The sequence below is a fragment of the Arvicola amphibius genome, chromosome 15, assembly GCF_903992535.2.
Source record: "Arvicola amphibius chromosome 15, mArvAmp1.2, whole genome shotgun sequence".
NCBI classification, from domain to species: Eukaryota; Metazoa; Chordata; class Mammalia; order Rodentia; family Cricetidae; genus Arvicola; species Arvicola amphibius.
The window spans coordinates 34487686-34513952 of NC_052061.1; the positions used below are offsets into that span (position 1 = coordinate 34487686).

Below are 26267 nucleotides of genomic sequence, written 5' to 3' on the forward strand. Positions count from 1 at the left end.
GGGTATCTGCCATAGGCTAAGATGTTCAGTGTAGGGTTCAGTAGCTATTTGTGGGCTGTATATACATATGACTGAGTGAGTGAGTGAGTGAGTGAGTGAATGAATCAGTCACTCTCACTCCATCACTGCCTGTAACAAATGATGTCAAATCTAGAGGGTTTGTTTTTAGAATTTTTATTTGATGATTTCTAGGGTCCAAGGACTACCAGCTTGTCACGTGGTCTCGGGATCAGACCTTGAGGATGTGGCGGGTGGATTACCAAATGCAGAGGGTATGTATTCAGTGCTATTATAGAGAAATACAAGTAATACACCAGAAATCGAACCAAAAGATACAAGAAATTAAAGAATAAACGCTGACATTTATATGCCTGTGGAGGGCTGGCGGCTTGGTATGCCACACTGGCTTGGGAGTCTTTAAGAACCAAAGTATTCTGCACTTTGAGGCTAAAGACTATTTTTTCCCTCTTGTCCTAGTATGAGACAGGATGGGTACCCTACTGAGCAGTGGCTTAGCCCTTCATTTCTGTCTCTTCTCAATGGCTTGAGAAGCCTGCCCTTGTGCTCTGTTCAGAGCCCCTTCACACATCAGCACCACCTTCCCTATGGAGCGCCTTCCAGTGTTTTCTTATATGAGCATTTGTTTCATACATGAATGGACATGGTACCTGGCATGCCTCTCTGAGCAGCCATTGGACAGTCTTCTTTTCCCCAGGTGGCTGGCTCTCCTGATGGTGAGAAACACAGCTCATTGGTGTTTCATATCCAACAGCGTTTCTCACAGCAGCTCCTCCAGGACTGATGGGAAATGCTGCGTGAAATTCACAGCACTGTGTCTAACGCCACCTGAGCATTTTGGTTAAGTCCTATTATCTCATTGCTTTTTATTTAAATCTTTTTTTTCCAGAACATATATTTGGTTCAAATGCTTAGGGTTATGGTATCGTTGCTTGTGATTTAGCTGAATAATTCCAATAAGACTTGGAATTTAAGTTGATCTTTTTTTTTTCTTGGCATTTTTGTTCTGATCATGATGGAAAATGTCCAGAGTGGAGTAATAGAGTGTATGATTCTTTGTATTTAACCAGGGAATGTTGGTGATGGGTAAACTCTATTTTGATTATACTAGTTCTTAGCTGACACATCCCTGTCTGAAGTGCTAATCTAATGAATCTTTTTTTGTTTTTGTTTTTCAAGACAGGGTTTCTCAGTAGCTTTGGTGCCTGTCCTGGAACTAGCTCTTGTAGACCAGGCTGGCCTCGAACTCACAGAAAATCCACCTGCTTCTTCCTCCCAAATGCTGGAATTAAAGGTGTGTACCACCACCACCCAGCAGTCTAATGAATCTTAATCAGTAAAAACCAGGAGTCAGATATCGGGGTAAAAATTTGGAAGATGAGAGAAGCGGGAGCAGTTGCCAGTTGTTTTCTACCTCTCTCCTTCCTGTATCCAAAAGGACTGAGATCCTGCCTGCACCCCACCTTATCATTTTTGTTTCCACCTCTCGAGTGCTGGAATTCAAGGTGTCAGCCACTGCTGCTCGGCCTTGTGGTCAACTAGTAGCCGGCTAGCTCCGCCCTCTGACCTCCAAGCAATCTGTCAGAGCACAAATACCACACTACGCCAGTCCTTTATGATTCCCATTGTTTAAGACAAAACTGTTTAGTCAGACATAGTGATCATTTCTGTTGCTTCTCCAGCTCTACATCTTCACCCTTATGTTTTGTTGTTGTGTTTTTAGTGCTGCTGTCAGTCAAACCCAGGGTCTTGTGCATGCTAGGCAAGCACTTTAACACTGAGCCACATTCTCCACCCCACCCTCTGCCCTTGCTTTCAGCTCTGTGCCAATGACATACTGGATGGTGTTGATGAGTTCATTGAGAGCATTTCTCTTCTGCCGGAACCAGAAAAGACCCTACACACTCAAGACACAGATCACCAGCCCAGCTCTAGCCACGGAGAGGATGATGGTACTGCAGCTGATGTCCTAGGTGAGGGGTCCACTGTGCATCCCAGAGTTACGTGGCCCGTACCCCAGAACTCACTCATTGTCTGAAACATTTCCAGCACTGACTGTCTCTCCTGTAGCCTTAAAGGAAGATCCTCCCAGCAGTCTGCTGGAAGAGAGGAAACCAGACCAACTAGGCCTGCCTCAGACTCTGCAGCAGGAATTCTCCTTGATCAACGTGCAAATACGGAATGTCAATGTGGAGGTGAGTCAGCATACTCGTGTACTTCATGCTTGTGGGTGCAGTGTGTGGGCGTATGTGTAATGGGTCTGTCAGAACTGGAGTTAGAGGCAGTTTGAGCTGCACAACAAAGGTGCTGGGAACTGAACCTTGGCCCTATGGGAAAACAGGGAGCGTATTAACTGCTGAGCCACCTCTCTAGCGCCAGGCTTCTTTTTTAATTCCTAAGTTTTCTAAAGAAATAGGGGTTTTACAGATGCAGACACTGCTGAAGCCCCTGTGCCGCAGCATCTCACCTCTCCTTCCCCTTATTTCACTGCGTGCGGTGTTTGCTCTGGGAAGGCTTACTGACTGACAAGATTATGAGCTTAATGGCAGAGCTGAATATGGAGCCAGATCTCCTAAATCTCCTCCACCTCCCCTTTGTGAGCTAGTTTCCTTTGATGTAAATTCAGAGTAAGAAGGTGACCAAAGCACTTGAAACAGACCTGGGTCAGAAGGTCATTCTTCAGTGACAGGTCCTGAGGAGGACATGGCCAGGAGATGAGGATGGAGAAGACAGAAATCTGTGTCTTATGCCAAGCAGACTTACTAAGAAGTCCAGCATCTTACATACTGTTTCCAGGGGGAGAAATGGGACCAAGTCAGCAAGATGCTAATCAAGCAGTATTGCACAAGGAAAATACAGGGTATCATAGCACATCACAGACTGACCACAGAGCAATCTTGGGACTGATAACTTCAGTTTCTTCAAAGGGAAAAAAGCCAAGTTCCCAGGAACCAAAACCCTTGACTCATTCAAGGCCCAGGTCCTAGCTCCAGACCAGACCATGCCTAGTCTGCCCCTTGGCAAGGACAGAAAACTAGGTTCCTTTTGTGGTTTCATCAGGGCCTCTGAGAAGCCTTGGATTGACCTGGCTCTCAACATGGAGCAGAGTGTGTGTGTGTGTGTGTGTGTGTGTGTGTGTATTTCAAAATTCTTTGCATCAGAGTACTGAATGTCACTCCAGGATTTTAAAGCCTTGTTAATTTTCTTTTACTCAGAGTTACTGCACTGTAGACAGGTAAGTACTGCAGTGCTGTGATTCGCTCGGTCTTCCACGCCATCCTGTAATGTGTAGTTTCACTGTGCTTTACAGACGAGGAAACTGAGACACAAGATACAAAACGACCTCAAAGGCCAACAGCTGTTGGGTGGGAAGCGATATTTGTTTTTGATTTTTAAAATCTTAATTTTCAAAGAAGTTTTATGTGTATGGGTATTTTGTTTGTATGTGTGTCTAAGCACCACATGTGTTCAGTGCCTGCGGAGGTCAGAAGGGGACACTCGGATTCCCCCAAAACTGGAGTTACAGACAACTGTGAACTGCCATGCAGGTGCTGAGAATTGAACCTGGGTCCTATTCTGCCTTATAAAGGCACCAGGCACATAGGTGGTGCACAGGCATACCCATATGTATAATTAATATATATATATATATATATATATATATTAATTTATTTGAATAAGTACTAAAACTTAAAAATCTTTTCTGAAAATGAATTATCTTTCAGACTCACTTGTTTTTATAGGGACTTTCCTTTTACTCAGTGACTAGGAGCCTGAGCATTTATGTTGCTCATTAAAATCCACTTGTATACTGCTAAGGATGTGGCTGGGGGAGAAGAGTACATGTCTCGCCTGTTCAAGGCCTCAGGTTTGAGGCTCAGCACTGCAAATAAAACACAGCACAATATGACAAGGTAAATGTATTTTCCTTTGAAAATCCTTTGTAGTTTGTCTCCACCTTGGACTTGTGTCTTGCAGATGGACGCTGCAGACAGGAGCTGCACAGTGTCTGTGCATTGTAGCAACCACCGTGTCAAGATGCTGGTAACGTTCCCAGCACAGTACCCCAACAATGCTGCTCCGTCTTTCCAGTTCATTAACCCTACCACTATCACGTCTGCTGTGAAGGCCAAGCTGCTGAAGGTAAGGCTGCTTCCCAGCTTTAAGTTCTCCTTGTGTCTGTAGCACGGGCATTGGTAGGGTGAGCACAAACCGGGACCAGTAAGATTTAGAAGTTGCCTGATGCTGCAGCGTCTGCTGCATAACTACCGTCCTAGCCTCCCGTTTGGTGTGGTCAGCAGTCGGGCAGGGTTCTTAACCTGCCTTCTTGAAGGGGTGGGTATGGATGTCTTTTGGAATCCTAAAAAAACTGACTTTTCTTCAGAAAAGCTTTTACAAATGTTAGATATGAAGGATTTCATAAATATTGCATGCAAATATATGAATGTGCTTGCGAATTTAGAGCTCTGCGTTAGTCTGAGGTGATGTACTCAGCAAGGCAACTTCAGTTATCTAGAAAGAGTAGGCAAGATAGATTTTGAGGCTAAAAAGTATTTGATAGGAAAAAAATATAGTCATTTAAAAATCTCAGAAAAGGTCGGGGTGGGGCTGGGGAGGAGTTGAGAGGTGGCTCAGAGACTAAGAGCACTGTCTGCTCTTCCAGAGGTCCTAAGTTCAATTCCCACAACCACCTGGTGGCTCAAAACCATGATGATGAGATCTGGTGCCCTCTTCTGGCCTGCAGGTATACATGCAGGCAGAACATTGTATACATAATAAATAAATAAATCTTAAGGGAAAAAAAATCTCAGAAAAGGAGCCCTGTGGGTTCAGAAGCTGATGTGTGTGTAAAATAATCTTAAGATAAATTAATTTTAATAGTACTTTTATTTAATTCAGCACATCTAAAGTAATATTATCATGTCAACATATAATTAGTGAAAATGAGCCAGACAGGGTAATATAGTCCTCGTGTGGGAAGCAGGAAGGTCAGGAGTTCAAGGTCAGCTAAGCTAAATAGCAAGTTTGAGACCAGCCTGGGCTACATGACTCCCTAGGTTGACCCCCAAAATGAGATACTTTACACATTTTATTTTTGGTATAAAGCCTTCTGTACTGTTGTGAACTTTCTCCTTGCAGCAGATGTGAGTTTGGAGGAGGCACACTTCCTGTGCTCTGTGCGGGCAGTGACAACAGTGGTCCAGTTCATAACTCTAGCCTGTACCTTATAATACTGGAGGTCACCGTTTCAGTGGATAAAAACAGAGTGATGCATTTTAAATTTAGCTGAATAGAAGTCTTTGCCCTGGCTTATATCACTCAGAATAGTTTTCTCTCCAACTCAGTGATTGTTTGTCCAAAATGATGAGATTTCTCATGTGTGGAAGTAGAGCTGTGTAGAACTCACCAGAAAGAAAGACTAGTCATTTTGTGTATGGCTCAGGAAAGTTCTTCCCCTGAGCCCCTATGGGAACCGATAGAAGAAGCCTCAGGCCTGACCATGTGCCACCCGCCCAATGCCAGCATGCTTCCAGCCTCTGCAGAATAAAACCAAGCAGGAGACATATGGACATAGGATTGTCTCCCTGATGGTGTTTTGGGTCTTTTCCAGATCCTAAAGGACACTTCCCTGCAGAAAGTGAAACGCAACCAGAGCTGTTTGGAGCCGTGCCTGCGCCAGCTCGTCTCCTGCCTTGAGTCCTTCGTGGTGGGAAATGGGAACTTGTTGGGCCAGCCGTGCTTTAGTGTCGTGTTGCAGTTCCTATCCCCAAGGCCCCAGCTCCAGTTGTAGTACTGCACCGCTGCTTTGTAATCCAACTTAACGATAGGCTGCGGGCTCTAGTGTGTTTGTCTTTGATTTCAGAACCAAGAGGATAGTGCGTCTAGCAATCCATTTGCACTCCCAAACTCTGTCACACCACCCTTACCGACATTTGCACGGGTGACCACTGCCTACGGGTCATACCAGGATGCCAATGTTCCCTTTCCTAGGACCTCTGGGGCCAGGTTCTGTGGAGCAGGTAGGTCTCTTTGTTCTTTGACTCTAACTCTGAAGAAGTGCAGCTAAGAAATTTAATTTTCTGCATAATTATCAGAAAATGTTTGTTTTTAACTTTGCAAGAGCTCAAAACAACATATGGTGTAATGCTAAATTGGTGTCTGTGGATATAGCCTAAGAACGTTTACCAAGGACCCAGAGAGATGACTCAGCAGTACAGAGCTCCTGCTGCTCTTCCGGGGGGACTCAAGTTCAGTGTCCAGGACCCACACGGCAGCTCACGACCACCTGAACCTCCAGCTCTGAGGGGTCTGACAGGCTCTCTGGGCCTCAACAAGCATCTCTGGACATACATAGCATACACATACATGGACACGTAAATAAAATGAATAAGTCTTTGTAAAAAAGAATGTTCACAAACCGGGCGGTGGTGGCGCACGCCTTTAATCCCAGCACTCGGGAGGCAGAGGCAGGCGGATCTCTGTGAGTTCGAGGCCAGCCTGGTCTACAAGAGCTAGTTCCAGAACAGGCTCTAAAAAAGCTACAGAGAAACCCTGTCTCGAAAAACCAAAAAAAAAAAAAAAAGAATGTTCACCATAATTGAAGTCTTCACTGGTTTAGTTCTGATGATCCTGAATTTGCATCTGCCTAGATCCCTGATTCATTTACCTCTCCTGGATCTTGTAGATTCTCACGTTGTTCCTTTTAAGGATCAGTGTAGTCACAAGCCTTGGCAGTTTGTGGAGATGTGCCTCAGGTATACTGAAATAGAGAAAAAAAAAAACCTTGCCTGGCTGGTGGTAAGAATGCTTAGCATGTGCAAGGTCCCATGTACAGTCCTTAGTACCACCAAATTTTTAAGTAGTTATTAATCCAGGCATTAATCATGCCTTAATCCCAGTTCCTAATATGATGAGGCTGGAGGCTTGCTGTGAATTCTAGTCCAACTTGGGCTACGAAGTGAGACCCTGCCTCAAAGAACAAAAGACTACCCAGTCCTGCCTTAGGATTCCCATGTCCAGCTCACTGATCCCACCATGCTCATGTGTCTCCTTTGTCAGGTTACCTGGTGTACTTTACAAGGCCCATGACGATGCATCGCGCAGTGTCTCCAACAGAGCCTACTCCTAGGTGAGTCTGGGAGATGCAACAGGAATCTGCACCTCAGGGTCTCTCTGCAAAGTGCATTTCAGTTCTCCAGTGAAACTCCTCTTAGGAGATTCTTTCCTCAAAGACTGAGGTTTGTTAACTTGTTTCTACTGTAAGGTTAGTATCAAAGCCCTGGGAAGACAGCTTGATGAAAGCCGTTGTTCAGGCAGCTTTGGGCTGGGATGTAAGCCTCATGGTAGTATATGTACGGGGCCTAGTCCCACCCCCAGGACTAGGAAGGGAAAGAGGGATTCTTTCTAAGTGTTTTACTCCCTGACAAAAACATTGTCCTGACCCCTAAAAACTCCTGGTCCCTTTGCCAAGCTCCACAGGAAACCACTGCCTTGACTTCTGTCACCTTCTTTTAGTTTTGCCTGTTTTTAAACTTCATTGAATTAGAATCATGTAGCATGAACAGTTTTATATCTGACTTACTTTGTTCGACTTAATGTTATTGAACTTGATATGAATGGCTGCATGGGTCAGTAATTGCCCTGTATGAACATAATGCAGGGTGATTCGTTCTGTTGATGGATATTTGGGTCATTTCCCGTTTGGGGCTATTAAAAATAAACTAGACATACACCCCTTTTTACTTCTTTCGTGGATATACTGATTTCCTGACCCAGGAGTGAAACTGCCGAGTCACAGGTCAGACGTCTGCTCAACTTGGAGAAGTGTGATCTGCGGGGAGGGCGTTTGTCCCCTTCTCACTGAAGCCTCACGGGATTGATTGCTCCACATCTTCTCTCTGTCTTGCCAATCTGTTCAACGTCTGTCATTGTGGTGGGTGGGAAATATTATCTCGTTGCTTTAACTTGCGTTCGCACGATGATGACTAATGGTATGAGCAGATTCTGTGTGCCTGTTGACCACTTGGGTGTCTCCTTTTGTGACGCGCGTCTGTTCAAGCACCAGGCGCCCTGTTACATATTTGTGCTAGCTGTCTGTTTTGATTGCAGATCTTTTGCTGGATGTAGGCATTGATTCTCTTTGAGTCTGTGGCTGTTTTTTCTCCCTCCTTAATAGCATTCAGTGAACAGGGTTTTCAATTTTGATACTGTCTAATTCATCATTTTTTAATTTTATGGTTAGTGATTTTTGTATTATATCAAAAAGAAAGAGGGAGAGAGAGAGAGAAAACCTCAGTCTACATCAAGGTCACAAAAATGCCCTTCTGCATCTTCTTCTGAGAGTCTATAGCTTTAAATTCCTTGATTAAGGTCCATAGTCTCAGTCTCTTTGGTGTTCATGATGTGAGGAAAGGTGGACATTTGTTTTATTTAATAGAAGTCAACGGTTGGTTCTAGCACCGTTTATGCAGCCTGCCTTCCTGCATGGCTGAGAATTGGTCGTCTGTTTCAGCACTTAGTTGTTCTTTGGATTGATCTGTCTTTCCCCATGTCTTATTACTCAGAATGTAGCCTTCTGTGGTAAATCTTAAAATTTGGTAGAGTAAGTTCTTGAAGGTTATTTTTGTTCAGTTTTTTTGTTGGCTTATTCTTGGCCTTTGTACCGCCACAAAATTCTATCAGCTTGTTAGTTTCTACAGTGCCTGCTCATGTTGATTGGAATTATACTGACTTTGCGTATCACTTAAGATAAATCAGATTTTTTTAAATGGTTGTTCACGACAGGGTTTCTCTGTGTAGCCTTGACTGGAACTTCCTATGTTGACCAGGCTGGCCTCAAACTCACAGAGATCCGCTTGCCTCTGCCTCCCAAGTTCTGGGATTAAAGGTGTGCTCAAGCTGATACTTTAACAGTGTGGAATCTTTTCATTCTCTGGTATGGTGTGTCTCTCCATTGTTATGTATCTTCTTTAATGACTCTTAGGAATAGTTTGTATTTTTAGTGCATATTTTTTCATTATATTTGTTCCTAAGTTGTTTTCTTCTTCTTCTTCTTCTTCTTCTTCTTCTTCTTCTTCTTCTTCTTCTTCTTCTTCTTCTTCTTCTTCTTCTTCTTCTTCTTCTTCTCCTCCTCCTCCTCCTCCTCTTCCTCCTCCTCCTCCTCCTCCTCCTCCTCCTCCTTCCTCTTCTCCTCTTTTTCTTCTTGCCCTCCTCCTCCTCCTCCTCCTCCTCCTCCTCCTTTCTTCTTTCTTCTTTCCTCTTCTTCTTTTTTTAAGACAGAGCCTCCCTCAATAGCTCAGACTGCCTTGAGACTCACTATAGCCCAGCCTAACCTTGAATTTAGAGTAGTTATTCTGTCTCAGCTCCCCTAGGACTGGGATTACAAGTGTGAGTCCTATTTCTGGCTGTTTGATATGTTTTGATAATAAATAAAAATTGAAACTTTTCAATTTTTTTGTGTGTGTGTATGTCTTTATTAGTCCAGTTATGTATGTGAGTGCATATGTGTCTTTACCAGCTGAGCCATCTTTTGGCCCTCAAATGATTATTTCTAGTATCTGAAAACACAGGAGATTTTTTTTAGATTAGCCTTGTATCTAAAGCCACTAGTTAGGTCTAGTAGTTTTTGGAGTCCTCTGTATTTTCTGTGTATATAGTCATGGAAGAATCTGCTTCTGCAGTCTGAAGTTTTCATCTCTAAAAGCTGATTGTTTTTGTTTCTCTGTTTGGATTCCCCTTCTCTTCCCGTTCCGTGCCCTTGGTTTCATCAATTCCTAAGAAGAATGTTACTCAGGGTTAGAGGCTACAGTCGATATGAATAACGCTCATTCCAACCACAGATCTCTCTCAGCCCTATCTGCTTACCACACTGGCTTGATTGCACCAATGAAAATCCGCACCGAGGCCCCTGGGAACCTGCGTTTGTACAGTGGAAGCCCAACTCGCAGCGAGAAAGAGCAGGTCTCCATCAGCTCCTTTTACTACAAGGAACGGGTAAGTGTCTGAGTCATTGCCTTGCATTCTTACCCAGCTGCATTCTTGTTTCCTGTCCCCTGTGTTCCATGGACAGTAGCTAAATTAGTAATCCCCCTGTAGTCTTTGACTTTCATAGTTTACATAAGAAAGGTCATTGCTCTGTTGCTCTCAGTTGGTTTGAAATATTGTAAACTGTGGGGTAGAAGGAGAAATGGTTTGTTCTTTTACCAGAACTATCAAGAGTGCACTTTACTCCTTGTTTAAAATCTGTCCTGGCAATCCCCATCCCTTGAATTAATTCCCATATATCAGGCAGAATAATTAACTTCAGTTCTTCTGTGATATCCCGATATTCTGATGCCTGTCCACACACCGAGAGCTGCTTCTGAAAGCTGGAGGTCTTGGTGGATTTGGGACTACTTGATCACTAGGTTTTCCAGAGTGGATCAGCTCGAACAAAAATTACCTGAACTTGCCCTTAATTTTTTAAAAAAGATTTATTTATTATATTATGTATACAACATTCTGCCTCCATGTATTCCTGCAAGCCAGAAGAGGGCACCAGATCTCATTACAGATGGCTGTGAGCCACCATGTGGTTGCTGGGAATTGAACTCAGGACCTTTGGAAGAGCAGTTAACCTTCTTAACCTCTGAGCCATCTCTCCAGCCTTGTTTTGTTTTGTTTTGTTTCTTGGTAACCTTGACTGGCTTGGAACTCAGAGAAATCCACCTGTCTCTGCCTCCCGAGTGATGAGATTAAATGTGTGCGCCACCATGCCCGGCTTTTCTGGGATTCTTAAAGAGTGCAGTCCCTATAGGACTTATCGTTTGGCGGGCAGGAACCTGCCGAGCCCGGAATGCCTAGAAGTCTCTCTGTGTTGCCAGTGAGGGCCTGGCATCGGCACTGACAGGCCTGAATACTCGGTATTTCTGCTGGCCTACTGCACACTGCACACACTCTATCCTTAAGATTCTTCATGGTTTCCTTTAAAATGGGAAATCCCTGCCAGTAGTCAAAATCAGCCTTAAAAATAGAGTCATTTAAAATTAAAAAAAAAATGGTTTTTCTGTCAAGAATTTTAAGTATCTTCACGTGTTGCAGTGGAGTCCGCCTCCAGCTCCCGCAGATGGCTGGCCAGCTCTGACTAGTTCTAGTTTCGGGGCTTGTGCGGCTGAAGTCAGGCAGCAGTTGATATTTACACTTGTCTAGTCTTGGGCCAAGCCATCTAGTCAATCTGGAATATAGTTCTAGCTGCCTTCCTGCCTGCCTGCCACTCTCCACACTCCCTCTCCCCATCTCCTTAATGGGGTTCCGTCCTGCTGGCTGTCACAGACTGTCCTCAAACACCCACCAAACTTTATCTCCCCAAAGACATTTATGTTTAAAAAAAAAATGAGCTCCTTCCCCCTCCCCCCCTTTTCTGCAAGGCATCTGGCAACTGGGTAGAAGGTTTGATAGTTGGAGCATTCAGTTGGCTTCAGAGCCACTTACGGTTAGGTAAATGAGGGTTTTACTTTGTATCAGGGCTGGTTTGAAGAGGTCCCCGAGTCAGAGGCAGTTCTGAATGCCTCTTTGATTCATGTCATGTGCTACCACCCAGCTTGCAGTTTGATTGGCTAGGATAGACTGGCCTACATGTTTGACTTGGTGCTCACATAAAGCACATCTGTACTCAGAGTGCTTGTGGTTCCAAGACAGAGTTATCGGTGATGCTGGCATTCATGGTTAAGATGATCTGGCCCCATGCGCCACCAGCACTGTATTCCTAAAGAAGCACCAGGAGAGCATGTGGCTGCCCATGCTGCAGCTGGGAAGGACTAGGAGAGCTCAGGCGGGGCAGTTTCTAGACTGCTTTTCTCCACAGGAAATGGGCTGTGCTGGTAGTCTGATCTGACATAGGAAGGGTTTATTTTTACATAGCAACCAGATAAAATGGAGAACACTTTTTTTTTTTTTTATCACAGTGTAGCATGAAACCCTTGCGCTGCTGTATACCATGTGCACAATAATGTTAGCTGGTCATAAATGTGTAGTTTAGAGAATTAACAAGTACCCCAATCAAAAAAAACAGGAGACTGTAAGACCTTCTGGTCCCTGAGGGAGGGAGACACATTTAAAGAATGGCACATAATAATTATGAAGGTAAATTCTGGACACTTGCTTCTGTTTGGCCACTTTTGATCTAAAGTTTCATGTGTTCAGTGTATTTAAGATGCCCAAAACAAATGTCAGTTGTTCTGTGAAATCTGAAATAACCTTATCTCTCCCTGCCGCTCATTCATGCTTTATCCTGTTTAAATAGAGCAGGGCAGCTAAAGTAATGGAAGTCCCATGCTGGCTTCCCTAGGCGGCCTTGTCTTTCTCACAAGAGGACAGTAATTCTTGAGGACTGTTTTCTCCTCAGGAGAAATGATTTCATTTTATTATTTTTGGTCTGGAAATATTTCCAGCTAACTGAAATTTTGTGTGTCCATATTTTCTCCTGTGTACTTTTATGTCCTTGTAGATCTCTGCCCCTGAGGGAGGTGGAAGGGCTGAGATGTGCCTGCGTGAAGGCCTGCCAAGAAGGAATTGCTTGAGATTTCAGAGTCTCATGCAGCGCCTAAAGACAGTGGTTTATTTCTCTTGTGTTTTTAATCTGCCCAGCTTAGGTTGAATTTGCATCAGTCTGTGTTCTCTAGATAAAATTACAGGGTTTGCTACTAAAAACTTAAAAGTATGAGTTACCTAAAGACCTGTCAAGTCTTGTATAAATCATAAAGCACAGATGTTCACAAAGATAGACTTGTCAAATAGACCAGTGGTTACCAGCCACAGAAATAGTGGCTAGTCTAGAACTTCTAATAAATACTAAGCATTGACCTACAGGTACTTTTCAGATTCTGCAGCCTCTCATCTCTGCTTCAGGTTATGCTATTAAAATAGCTCTGTGTAAGTGGCTGGACAGGCCTTTCAGGTAGCAGAGAAACATCTGGCCTCCGTGGTCAGTCTGGTATTCTGCCCACCTGCAGACCCCCCCTTGGCTAGCTGGAGCGCCTGGAGAACTCCCTCCTCAGCTTAGCCCCTCCTTCCCCGGCATTGCTCTGAAAATAGTGTTCAGCCCCAGTGCTGAGACGCGCAGTTGCCTCATTGCTCCCCAGACACACTGGGCACTGAGCCTATGAAGAAGCGCTTTAGGAGCAAGAGTGTACTCTGGTGTGTTCCCCACAGCTGTGAGGTGAAGGGGAGACTATCTTTCCTGTTTCTCCACTTGCAGCAGGACCTTAGTCCTGTCAGAGCCCCTCCTACCTTCCCCTGGGCTCCTTTGTCAGACCTGTGCTGACATCGGCCTCCTTATACCCTGGGCAGTGGCTAGGGAGCAGCATAACGGAAGGAAGCTGGGCGTGAGGCCAGTGGGCCAGGGGAGGAGAGGGGCGCAGGCGCTGCTGGCTCAGGCTCGGCCTTTTCAGTCACCCCAGTTCCCATTTTGGAGCATATATACCTGTAAATCCATCAGATGTGGGGGAAGCTTTCATTTTATTCTATATTTTTCCTTTTAATTTTCTTGGTTTTTCTTCCCTTTTCCTGGGTGTAACGTTTTCACGCACAGATGTCTCCTCGCTCTGCCCGGCGACGTTGGTCCATACAAGCAATTAACGACTTCCCGGTACTGTGCGCTGTGCAAATGCTCTCCTTGACTAATCCTGTCTCTGCCAAAGGCCCAAGAATAAAATGCCACCTGCCTGGCTTTGAGGAACCCGAATAACAGACAGGCTGGCTGGTTGTTCAGGACCAGCAACACTAAAACTTTCCCCTTGGGGAGGCAGGCACCAAGGACTGCCCCCTTGCCAGATGTATATGGTATTTCAAATGGGTAAACGCTTAAGGATCATGAATGGGCTTCTTTGCAAATGAAACGCACTACTGGGTTCTTGGAAGGGACCCTTATCAAATGACTTCAGCTCACCTGATATCATTTGGGACACTTCTGCAAATTGCGTGGAGCTTTCCAACAACCTATCTTTGGCATGGGGGGGAGCAGAGGAAGATAGAAGAGACTTCTGCCCTTTAGCCTCTGTTTTATAGTCTCAGTCCAGTTCAGAGAGGGAAGTACCTACTTGCTTCATTGGCATACTACCTGAGCTGGTTTTATCCTTCAGGAATTTTCCGGAACAAATTTTTCTTCTTACCATAGTATTTTGCATTCATAATAAAATTCGCTGTGGACATCCTCTGTTCCTCCTTCCTTTCCTGCTCATTCCTATTGGCCATCTCCCCTCTTCTGTCTTCCTCTCCCACCCCCTTCATGTTTCAGTGGTACCCAGGTGGCCTCAAGGCAGCCTTGAGGCCAGTGCCAATTTTGTTTGCTCTAAAGAATGTTTAGAACAACAGACCAATACCCCTTTCCTACAGAAACCAGTTGAAAGCAAGAGCCTGGAGTAGCAAGAACCTCCACTCAGCAGCTTGCAGGTAGAGCCGCCAGCTCGGCCTCTTTCCTCAGAAAGCTGCTTCTGTCGCTCCCTTGCTGAGTTTCGCTGGTTTCTACTGCTCTTTAAATAGGAGCTCATTTGACTCGCTGCCCACTCTGCTGATTATGCACTGTTGACGGGGTTGCTGCGAAGCAGTTGGTGGCTTATTCTTGGGCTGTTTTTACATTTAACCCACTTACTGGCGTCGATGTTGCCTTCGATTGTAGCGGTGACACTAGTGGTTGTCATGTAGCGCTCCCTCCATCCGGCCCCTTCTACCCTGTCCTCTGCTGTCCTCCACGACCACCTCCCCAGGATGTGCACAGGGGCCTCCCAGAGCTCATCATGCGATGACCTGTCTGCCTTGCTTTGTCTCTTCTCCTCAGTCTCTTCTCATGATATCTGTGAGAAAGGGCTTATTCTGTTGGTGGAGCCCTGAAAAGACCCGAGAGGAGGGCAGAGGCCTTGCCTCCTAGAGGTACCCATTTTGTTGTACAGAAAGGACTCCACCTTGAGACCTGTCAGAATGGGACTGGAGCAGTGCAGGGAGGCGAGGGGCAAAGTTTTAGACCATGGTGCCCTTCCCTGACCTGGACAGAGTAACTACACCTCAACCTTGTTGTTGGTGGTCTCTCCAAGCAGAGAGACCCAAGAGAAAGCCAGTGACGTCACCTGACAGCTGAGCAGACAGCAGACCGCCCTAAAGTATCCGAAGGTATTAGGGAGAACGTTAGGTTTAGGGAAAGTGGATGGGGTGGGAATGTTTCTTATTACCCAAAGTTGTAAGAAATTCCCTGAAAAACTTGTTCACCTCCTCGTCAGGGTGCAGCCAGGACTTAAGGCCCCAGCTAACTTCTGTTTCAAGATTCATCATTTCTTCGTTTAGGCAGCTTTGTTATGTTTGAATTTCTAGAATAATCGACCATCCAGTGGCTCACTGAGTGATCCCTGCATCCTGAAGGGGAGACATTTAAAACTGCCACCCTACAAAATTTAAAAAAAAAAAAAAAAAAAAAGCAAAAACAACCACCTGTTTTGCCCCTGTAGGATTTTGGGCACTGTTTTGCAGTTATTCCTTCCTAGATTAAAACAAACAAAACAGCAACAATGAAAGAGCCAAAACAAAGAAGAACCCCACAGAAACAAAACGCTGGTGCTGTCCCATGACCACACTTTCGGTTTATCGCTAGCAGCAGCTAAAATTCGGGCAGCCTTATGTTGGAGAACCTCCTCTTACAGGCCGAGGCAGCTGTGTGAGGTCATTTTGTAGACACCCACGACATATTGGATGGAAACTCCTAGAAACTTGTTGTCTCATGCAGTCCCAGGAAATACAGACGAATTTCTGCAATTCAGTGAGGGACATTTGTAGAAGGTTGATGAAAACCATTGTTTTTCTGTTTTTCCTAAGGGATTGGTAGCTTACATTTGTTTGTTTCTACCGGTCTGCAAAAAGGGGAAGAGTCTTAAGATATCTCTTTGGACTCTGATTTTTCTTCAAGATGCCTAGTCTTAACAAACCCAGAAAAGATCACATGCTGCACACATGTACACACACACACACACACACACACACACACACACACACACATGCAACCGTGAGGCACATTCTCAAGGCCGGCCTGAAACCCTTCAGACAAAGTATCATTGGCCGAATCTGGCTTGTCAAACTGTGTCACTAGCCTCTTACACAAGAGAATCCCAAGAGAAATCCCGGTGCTGTTGATTCACAGCTGGACAGAGAGCAATGACTCTGGAGTCCTGTGAGATTTTAAGGAGAAAACAAGGCCTTCAGCAAACTACCCTCATTTAGCAGGATACAGTCATAGTGTTGAGAGATAAGTCACAGAAAAAGTAATTACAGAGGATGTTTTAGGGTTGGCATCACTAGAATCAAATTTCAATCTCTTTAGTTACAGAAATTGATCTCCTTAAAGACAGACCGAACTATTTATGTATTTACTGACAGCTTAATTAGGACTGAGTTTTTCCTTTGTTGATTCTTAAAATCCCACTCAGTACTGAAAAGCAAGTTAACACAAATGTGCTTAGCCGGGGCTGGGTGTGTGGCTTAGTAAAGTGCCTGCCACACAAGCCTGAGGATTCATGTTCAGATCCCTAGCACCAGTATGCAAGCCAGACACAGGACCAGGTCTGTGTCTGTAGCTCTAGCACTGGGTGTAGAGATAGGCTACTGGGCAGCCAGTGTCCCAGTCTGTGAGCCCCAGGTCCAGTGAGAGATTGTCTCAAAAACAAAATGTTGGGGCTGGAGAGATGGCTCAGCGGTTAAGAGCATTGCCTGCTCTTCCAAAGGTCTTGAGTTCAATTCCCAGCAACCACATGGTGGCTCACAACCATCTGTAATGGGGTCTGGTGCCCTCTTCTGGCCTGCAGACATACACACAGACAGAATATTGTATACATAATAAATAAATATTTTAAAAAAATGTTTAATGGAGAAAGATACCAGACGTTGGCCTCTGGCTTACAGACAGACAGACAGACAGACAGACAGACACACACACACACACACACACACACACACACAAGCATAGCAGCTTGACAGACCTATTCAAATTTGAGCTCCATAACCATGACCTTGTATAAGGTTCACATTTCCGTTTACAAAATGGAGGTAATACCCCACTTCATGGAGCTGCAGTGAGGCACCTGCCGGCTCAGCAAGAACCAACACTTGTCATAAAAATAGAAAAGTCTTTAAATCCAGAGTCAGATATCGGGACACTTGCACTTGTTTCATGATCTGTTGCCAAATGAGCTAGTCTTGCAAATGAGCTACTCCTGGCACCACGCGCCTTTGTATAATTAGTAATGTGCTTTTGTGAGGTTTGCTTTCAAAGTCAGGGAAGCACGGTTGTTTTCAGGGCACTGAAAGCCCGCAGGCCCATCCGCCCTCACCAGGGAAAGCCAGGGAAGCACGGTTGTTCTCAGGGCACTGAAAGCCCGCAGGCCCATTCGCCCTCATCAGGCCTCCGTTTGGTTTCAGTTGTGTGGTTAAATGACACTGGTGAGCTGCTGAGTTGTTCGAGCACTTGTCATTTTCCCTTTACTAAGGAGCCACAGTGACTTCATGTTCACGGTGCTTTAGACGCCTTCTGTCCAACCCAGAAGATACACTAGATGGATCCTATTCCCTTCCAGATGGACTCTTTGTAGCATAGAAATTAAAAGTGAAACTTCTTACATTTGTGTGTGTATGTGCACTCATGCGCACATGTGTAAATGTGTCACACATCTGAGTTCAGAGGACAGCCTTGGGAGTCAGGTCTCCTCTTCCACTGCATGGGTTCTGGGGATCAAACTCAAGTTGTCAAGCTGGACAGGAAGACTCTTCCATCACCGAACTATCTCACATAGTCAGGATTTTTTTTTTTTAATCTAGCATCCTAGATCTCATTTGAAATAGTCAGTTGTCAGGGACCCGAGGGCATATCGTTTCTGGCTAGTCGAGCATTTTGTGCTACTCCATCGGATAGCCATACCCTAAGTTACCCTCCCCGCAACTGGTCCCGCACTGAGTGCTCGCGTGACCGCTTCTGCCTCAGCTCAGGTAGCACTGCCTGGCTCCATCCCACTCTGACATGTCCTTCCTTTAAGTGAACGCAGCTGGGTGACAGGATAGTAGTGCCGGAGTAGGGACATGGTTGTTCTTCAGGCAATCAGGGCATATAGGAGCCTGGAGGCTTACCTCGTAAAAATAGACCCATGTTCCCCCTGCACTGAAGAGTCAAGAGGTGTGGAGAAGTGACAAATAGTAACAGAACTACTTCTTAAGATCCAGTGGATTGTGGCTCCAGATGGATAGCGATTCTCTTATAAACACTTCCTAGATGTTCCAGCTAGCCTGCCTCACTCACCTGCCTGGAATCCATGGATCACATTTAGTGGGTCTCAGGACCTATTGATTGTATGGTCCTGAGTTAATGCAGTGGACACCTGGAGCATTGGTTGGGACATCAGTGATCAGAAGTGCCTGGATTTAGACCTAGACTGAGTCATGAAAGAATGATTATACAGACTCACTAGTGGAAAAGCGAGTGTGTGGGTAATGTGAATAGTGATGGTTCCTGACCATGTATGTACACTTATAGAACATCACTGCAGTTTTGAGGTTGCAATTTTAAGTTTATGCGGTTGCATCCGTCCTCTCATCATGCCCTTCCTGACCAAGAAGCACAGAAAGAGCAATGCGGGCGAGGCTCCGTCCACAGCAAATGACTCAGTAGTGTCAGATTGCCTAGGGCCATACTGAGGCAGGCCACACAGCATCTTGGTTTTCTGATCAGATTGCAAGCCCCTTTCAGTCGCTCCTTATGCCTCCTTTGTTAGTAAAGGTTTTGCTACCTTGCTTAGTTGAATGACTTTGGTGACCTCTTTTTTTAATTTTTGGAAATAAAATAGGATATTGCTCCTGTGACTGGTTGTCGTTTTGAAGATACCAGATGGGGCTACACTCTGCTGCCTTTTGTTTCCCAGGACATTTCTCATTCCATATGAGCAGATTCCCCACCGCCACTTGCTGGGACGACTCTGGGAGCTGAAGCGAGTGTTCATGGTCTCCCATGTCTGTTACCCAGTTCCCCAACCAAGTAATTTTGACCTTTAGAAAAGATCGCTTTTAGAAGTAATTCAGGCCTGCTACAAAACAAGGCAATTCTTGTGCTGCCAAGTTTCTCTGTCTTCATATATTAAGGTTTGCAGAGCCCATACTGCCGTGTCTGAATTATAATATCAGCAAACCCTGTTGAAATTGTCTAAGAAGAAAAAAAGCTTTGAATCGTTTCAGGCAAGAACTTTGAACCTAGTATTGAACACCTTAAAGCACCTCCCCCCCCCCATTTGGGGGTCCTTTACTAACTTCTTTACCTGCTATTTTTAAAATTAATTAATTTAAAATTAATTAATTAATTCTGGCTTCCCGGTGTCTATTTTTTGAGCACCTGCAGATTGTAAATAGCCCTGCAGTAGGTGCTTGTTCTCCTGTTAGGATTTTGGATCAAAAGCTTGGTGCCATTTGTTATCCTTTTACTTCCTACAGATGCTGATTCATGTAATTGTGGGCATGATGTAATTTAAAGTCTCTGCAAATTACCAATGACCCAAATATGATGTGCTCTGCAACTGTAGGCTTCCGCTCTCCAGGGTCCCCATTAGTCACATCTTGTTGTCTCCCCTAGAAATCAAGGAGGTGGAAAAGTAAGCGGGAAGGATCCGACTCTGGCAATCGACCCATTAAGGCTGCTGGGAAGGTTATCATTCAGGACGTTTCCTGCCTCCTTCCTGTTCACAAGTCCCTGGGAGAGATGTACATGTAAGTTCACAAGTCCCTGGAAGAGATGTACATGTAAGTTCACAAGTCCCTGGGAGAGATGTACATGTAAGTTCACAAGTCCCTGGGAGAGATGTACATGTAAGTTCACAAGTCCCTGGGAGATGTACATGTAAGTTCACAAGTCCCTGGGAGAGATGTACATGTAAGTTCACAAGTCCCTGGGAGATGTACATGTAAGTTCACAAGTCCCTGGGAGAGATGTACATGTAAGTTAGGAAGTACGGGTACACTGAGCTTGTTGTTAAGATCTGCAGACCTTTTCAAAGTTTTAGACACTTTGGGGGAAACTCGGTGTTAGTGTTTTGGTGCCTAACAAATTGAGCCAAGCTGCAGCTTCACACCCTATGCCTTTATTGCCTCGCTGTTCCTGTAGGTTGGGAACCTAGCTTCAGTGAGCCCTCCTTGCCCAGGGTCTCAGCTAACTGAAAGCATGCCCTTGCTTCCACCATGCCCTCTTCCAGTGCTTAGGGTCCAGGAAGCTGGGTTAGGTAGCTGTAGAGCACTTGGCACATTTTTCTTTGAGACCAGCATAGAACTTTTTTTCTCGAAGGCCCTGTCTGTCTGTCCTCTCCGCACGGAATATTCTGCATTTTGGCAGACTCCAGGTCAAGTGCTTAATAACATAATCATGAAAGTAATTCCCCAGGAATTCTGGGGACATCTGAGAATTCTGCCTCCCACACTGAATTATTAGGGTTTTATTGCTGCTGTGAAGAGACTCTATGACCATGGCAGCTCTTATAAAGCACAACATTTAGTTAGAGCTGGCTTACAGTTTCAGAGGTTTAGTCCATTATCATCATGGTGGGCAGTACGGCAGCATGCAGGCAGACATGGTGCCGGAGAAGGAGCTCAGAGTTCTACATCTTGATCCTCAGGCTGTAGGAAGTGAACTGGCCTGAACTTCTGAGACCTCAAAGTCCACCCCTTAGTGACGCACTTCCTCTAACAAGGCCACACCTCCTAATAGTGCCATTCCCTATGGACCAAGTATTGAAACCCATGAGTCTATGAGGGCCATTCCTATTCAGACCACCACACACACCCAATATGTAAAGCAAATCAAAGCAGAGTTATTTTGGTTGAAGGCCCTTAGGAGCAGAGTGGTCAGCATATGGAGTCTGGCCTACAGGCCCCCTAAGTCCTCTTGAGTTTTTTTTTTTTTTTTTTTTTTTTTTTTTGGTTTTTCGAGACAGGGTTTCTCTGCAGCTTTAGAGCCTGTCCTGGAGCTAGCTCTTGTAGACCAGGCTGGTCTCGAACTCACAGAGATCTGCCTGCCTCTGCCTCCCGAGTGCTGGGATTAAAGGCGTGCGCCACCACCGCCCAGCTCCTCCTGAGTTTTTGAACACTAACAGAAAATGTTTTCTTTTGTAGTAAACTCAGTGTGATACTTTTTATGTGGACATCGCAGTTAGTTTTCATATATTTAAATCCCAAACCTTGGGAACTCAGCAGAAAAGCTGGTGGCAAATTAGTGTTTTTCTTACTGCCTCCTCCTTCCCTGAAAGTGGCAAGTGATTTCCCTCCCCTCAGGTGGGCCCCACAGCCTGGTAGCACCAGCTCTAATTAATTCTTCTCTTCCTGTCAGATTTGAGTGACAACCAAAGAGGCACTTTCTAGTCCACTAAAGCAGGAGTCTTTCTTGGGAAATTAAAGTAGAAGCCTTCTTAGTCTTTTCTGCTCTAATTTCAGACTGAACGTGAACGACACTCAGGAGACGTGCCAGAAGAACGCCGCTTCGGCCATGCTTGTTGGAAGGAAGGATCTTGTCCAGGTACTGCAAATTCCTGTTGGTGACGTTCTGGCCTCAACACTTATAAGTTAGTGACATTCACAGGGTGTCCCCCCTATTTTGAAGTTTCTTTTTGATTTTCTTTGCCTGTCTGTAGGGCTGCAGCAGCTTCCTAAATTTTTATCCTTGATATTTTTCTTATTAGTGCTAAGTGGGGAGATCCTTAAGTTGGCTTTTTCCTTAAACTATGCGTGTTTCTATTGTGCTAAGTGGGGAGATCCTTAAATGGTTTTCTTCCTTAAACTATGAGTGTTTCTATTTCAGTTCCACAGTGATTGTATTTTGATGCTCTAGCGACTGTCATTTTTTGGTACCACAGTGACTGTCTTATTTTGGTGCCATGCAGACTGTCGTAGTTTGGTACCACAGGGACGTATTTCTGTGCTATGATGACTGTCATAGTTCAGTTCCACAGTGATTGTATTTTGATGCTACAGTAACTGTCATATTTTGGTGCCACGGTGACTGTCATATTTTGGTGCCACGGTGACTGTCATATTTCGGTGCCACGGTGACTGTCATGTTTCGGTGCCACGGTGACTGTCATGTTTCGGTGCCACGGTGACTGTCATGTTTCGGTGCCACGGTGACTGTCATGTTTCGGTGCCACGGTGACTGTCATGTTTCGGTGCCACGGTGACTGTCATGTTTCGGTGCCACGGTGACTGTCATGTTTCGGTGCCACGGTGACTGTCATGTTTCGGTGCCACGGTGACTGTCATGTTTCGGTGCCACGGTGACTGTCATGTTTCGGTGCCACGGTGACTGTCATGTTTCGGTGCCACGGTGACTGTCTTGTTTCGGTGCCACGGTGACTGTCATGTTTCGGTGCCACGGTGACTATCATGTTTCGGTGCCACGGTGACTGTCAGATGTAAACTTGAGCATCTGTGTCTTTGTCATTTTACTTGAATTATTTTTTCTAAAAAAACTTTAAAGACTGTTTCATAAGAAGATTTATCAGAGTGCTCTAGGTAGAGATGTTCAGTTTTTAATAATGTATGACATCATGGGGCTGGAGAGGTAGCTTAGTCGTAAGAGCTCTGGCTGCTCTCATAGAGGGCCCTGGTTTAGTTCCCAGTGCCCACATGGCAGTTCACAACCTTTTGTACCTCCAGTCCCAGGGAATCTGACTCCCTCTTCTGGCTCCAGGCATGTGCATGATACACGTCCATACAGGAAGGCAAAACACTCTTACACATACACAATACTATATTAATAAAACTTTAAAAAATAAAATGTCAATACTTATAAAGTGTAAGATTCCTTCATCTTTGTAGCTCCCCTGTATTGTTCTGTGAACTCCTTTACTGAGATACAGCCTACATCCCTGCAGCCTGTCCATTTAAAATGTGCTAGTTGGTAATTTCTGTTTTGCGGGAGTTGTGCAGTTGTCGTTGGAAACTGTTCAGGACGTTTTCATCACACGGAAGAAACTCCTCATCCTTCCATCTGTTCTTCCCATGAGCCCTGGGCAACCACCAGTCAAGCCCTGTCTCCACTTCACTCTGTTCTTTAGTGTGACGGTGAGGCTGAACAAGACCTTCCCTTGATTTTATTTGATTAAAAACATCCCTAACATTTCCATTCATCTTGTAATAAACATCACCACGTCTCTCCCTGAAACCCTTTAAAGAAAAACCTTCTCATGGATTTAGTCTATTTCCGTCAGCCCCCCCCCCCCCCCATACTCTGAACGCCAAGAAGGTGATAGGAACAGTGTGGGATTTAGAGTGGGAGGCCGAGTCCGAGTCCGGCTCAGAGTGCTAGGGAACTACCTGGGCAGGTCACCTCAGACCCTCAGCCTGGGAGGGGGTTTCCCACACAAGAACCCGAAGCATTGCCCTCTGGGGTTCATGAGTCACTAAACTTAAAGGCTGCCTGTGTGTAGTGGTTTAATAAAATGCTGCAGGTCCCCGAGTGGCCTGGGGGCCACGAGGGGCAGGGAGCTGTGTGGCTGGTGAGAGAGCAAGATGGATGGGCAGGCCATGCAGAGAATGTAATGGTAAAAATAAAACGCTGCAGGTCTCTGAAGGCGGCTGGTCCTGGGCAGGGAGTCAGGCAGCAGGTGAGAGACAGAGACATGGATAGGCATGCCATGCAGAGTGAGGTTGGATATTTATTTAGTGGGTTATGGAGGGGGGGAAAGGGAAGAGGAGAAGGGGGAAGAGCAGAGGGGGAGGAGGAGAGAAGTGGGGAGAAGAGAGCAAGGCAGAAAGGAGAGAGACTGAAGGAAGGGACTCAGACTGGAAACAATAGGAAGATCTGCCCTGGTGGAGGGGGGTGGGTGGGAGGGGCTTGTCTCTTAAAGGGACAGGACAATAATATTCTCTGAGTAGTTTCCTCCTTAAAGTTTTGTGTGTTCTCTCCCCATCTTCTTTAGTTTCTCTTCCTCATCTCCTCTCTCCCCTCCCCTTTCCCTTTTTCTTTTCTCCTTTTCCCAACTCCTCCCCTGCCTCTTTTCTGGCAGAACTGGTGTGGAAGGCTAGGCCAGTCTAAGTGAAATGGGGAGACTCTTGTCTTCAGACAAACTCTGCTTGGCTTTGGGCCCCTGACAGACTTTTTGTGTGTGGATCCCAAGCAAGCCACCCCATCTTTCTAAACCCCAGGGTCCTTCTATAAAATGGAATAATACTTCTAAATTCATTAGGAACTAAATGGAGTAAACTTGTGAATTCTCCTAGCTGTCTGGTCTTTGGAAATGCCTCCCCTGCTGTTCTGGGACTGTCATTGTAATCTGGTAATGTTTAAGGACAGAAATAACGTGAGTGACAGTGGGTGCTTGCAGAATGTTGTTTTTCTTCATGCCCTTGATAAAGAGGTGCTTACTGTCTTGTAACTCTCATGTTTACCAGAGAAGTAAATATCAGGAACTCCCTTCTCTTGAAGGCTTTAAGAGACAAGATGTGTGTTATGTTATAGGGAGAAACGGACTCAGTTGTCAGCAGGGTAGAAAGCCCATCCTGCCCCCAAAAGTCGTTAACTTCTTTGAGCAGCTGTTGAAGTGGGTTGTTGGTCGTGGTTGTGGCTGTAAACTGCATGTCCCTCCTTGGACCAATACTTTTGGTTTTTTGAGATAGGGTTTCTCTGTATCTTTAGCTGTTCTGGAGCTCACTCTGTAGACTAGGCTGGCCTCAAACTCACAGAGATCCGCTTGCCTCTGCCACCCGAGTCCTGGGATTAAAGGCGTGTCCCACCATGCCTGGCTGCCCTCATACTATTGATTTTGCATATCTGATGTTTGCTTTTCAGCATTTTTATCTACTTGCTTATCTCAAATTATAGACTTGACCCAAAGTTTGTGTCTTCTTCCTTTTGAGTTTAGAGTAGTGTCTTTCAGTTAGTGGGTCCAATGATTGCATTACTTTTCCAAAACCAAATAAAACAGAGGAAATTTTTCTAAAAGTAGCATTCAGTGTTTTGAAGGTTGGGGCTCTTTGTGATGGGCATTGAAGACTTTGGATTTAATAGACACTTTGTGGACATTAGTTTGGTGATTCTAAGCTCCGTGAAGGTTGAAGCTTGGGGTGTTCATCAGACTTGGTATCAATATAAAGAAAGCCAAAGTTAGGCTGAACAGTGGTGGCGAATGCCTTTAATTCCAGCACTTGGGAGGAAACAAAGTTTCCCATTCCTTGAGAAAGAACCAGTCTTCAGTGGACCGCAGACTGCTCTGGTTTGCTCTCTGGCAATCCAGTTCACCAGTGAAGCATCAGAACACACCAGGAGCAATGAAGAAAATGGCCCCTTGGAATTGAGATGCTGTGTCATTTCTCTGAAGTTTGCTTCATGAGAGGTTTTCTTACTTATTTTAGTAGCCGGGGTTTTGCTGGGTAGTAGGCTGTTGTAGAACTCACTGCGTCGCCTTGCCTCTCCTCGCCTTGTCTCTCCTCTCTAGCCCTCAGTAGTCTCCGCTCCCGGATGCTGGCATTGCAAACCTGAGTCACATGTTTGACTTCTGGTGAAGGTTTGAAGGCTGTACAGTGTATTCAGTCACTGAGGATCTGCTAAAATGTCAGTTCTGACCCAGGCAGTCTGGGTGGGGCCTGGAATTCCGCACCTCAAGCTTTTGCTACCCTTGTGGTAAGGCTTTAGGTTACAGGCAGCTGATGGGGCTCCTTTACAGTTTCTGTTCATCTCTTCAGTGGTTTGAATTTGAGCCTCTTTCTTTGCTTTGTCCAGGTTTGGTCGCTGGCCACAGTAGCTACAGATCTTTGCCTTGGTCCGAAGTCTGACCCAGATTTGGAGACACCTTGGGCTCGACATCCATTTGGCCGACAGCTGCTGGAGTCCCTGTAGGTTCTGAGAGCTAAAAGTGAGGGAAAATGAGTGAAGTGGATTTGGGGTCTATAAACACATTAATTGTGTGAGGGCACAGAGGCCAGAGGAGTGACGGGAACAAGGCTCTTCACTTTTAGCACAGAAATCGCCTCTGAGCAGAATGAACTTCTGACAGCTGAGGCATTACGTAATACTTGTCACCCAGAAGACTTTGAAACCTTAAGAGTCCCACGTGCATCAGCGTGTCTCAGTCCATGCCTCACACCTCTGGGAACAGGCACAGAACTGTGTGTCGGTGTTCATGTTCTCCCATCACTAGGACCAGATTTATGACCAACTTAATCACTTGGAAATGCAGAAAGCCAGATTATATAAAATTATGTTCCATTAAGTAACC

At 45.3% G+C, this 26267-nt stretch overlaps 1 protein-coding gene across 3 annotated transcripts in view; it reads left to right on the forward strand.

Moving 5' to 3' along the window:
* Nucleotides 1–26267, forward strand: part of Wdr59 (WD repeat domain 59) — a 75455-nt gene that overhangs the window by 32551 nt on the left and 16637 nt on the right. Inside the window, exons 11-22 of one of the 3 annotated variants that reach the window (XM_038312257.1) lie at nt 193–272; nt 1838–1991; nt 2089–2213; nt 3997–4161; nt 5630–5725; nt 5882–6038; nt 7078–7147; nt 9858–10011; nt 13586–13642; nt 19643–19776; nt 21490–21571; nt 25772–25884. In XM_038312257.1, the coding sequence (XP_038168185.1) occupies nt 193–272; nt 1838–1991; nt 2089–2213; nt 3997–4161; nt 5630–5725; nt 5882–6038; nt 7078–7147; nt 9858–10011; nt 13586–13642; nt 19643–19776; nt 21490–21571; nt 25772–25884 (1387 nt within the window). Of the gene's footprint in view, nt 1–192; nt 273–1837; nt 1992–2088; nt 2214–3996; nt 4162–5629; nt 5726–5881; nt 6039–7077; nt 7148–9857; nt 10012–13585; nt 13643–14388; nt 14446–19642; nt 19777–21489; nt 21572–25771; nt 25885–26267 lie in introns of those variants that run through there. The other 2 variants (XM_038312258.1, XM_038312259.1) reach the window with 2 other exon arrangements.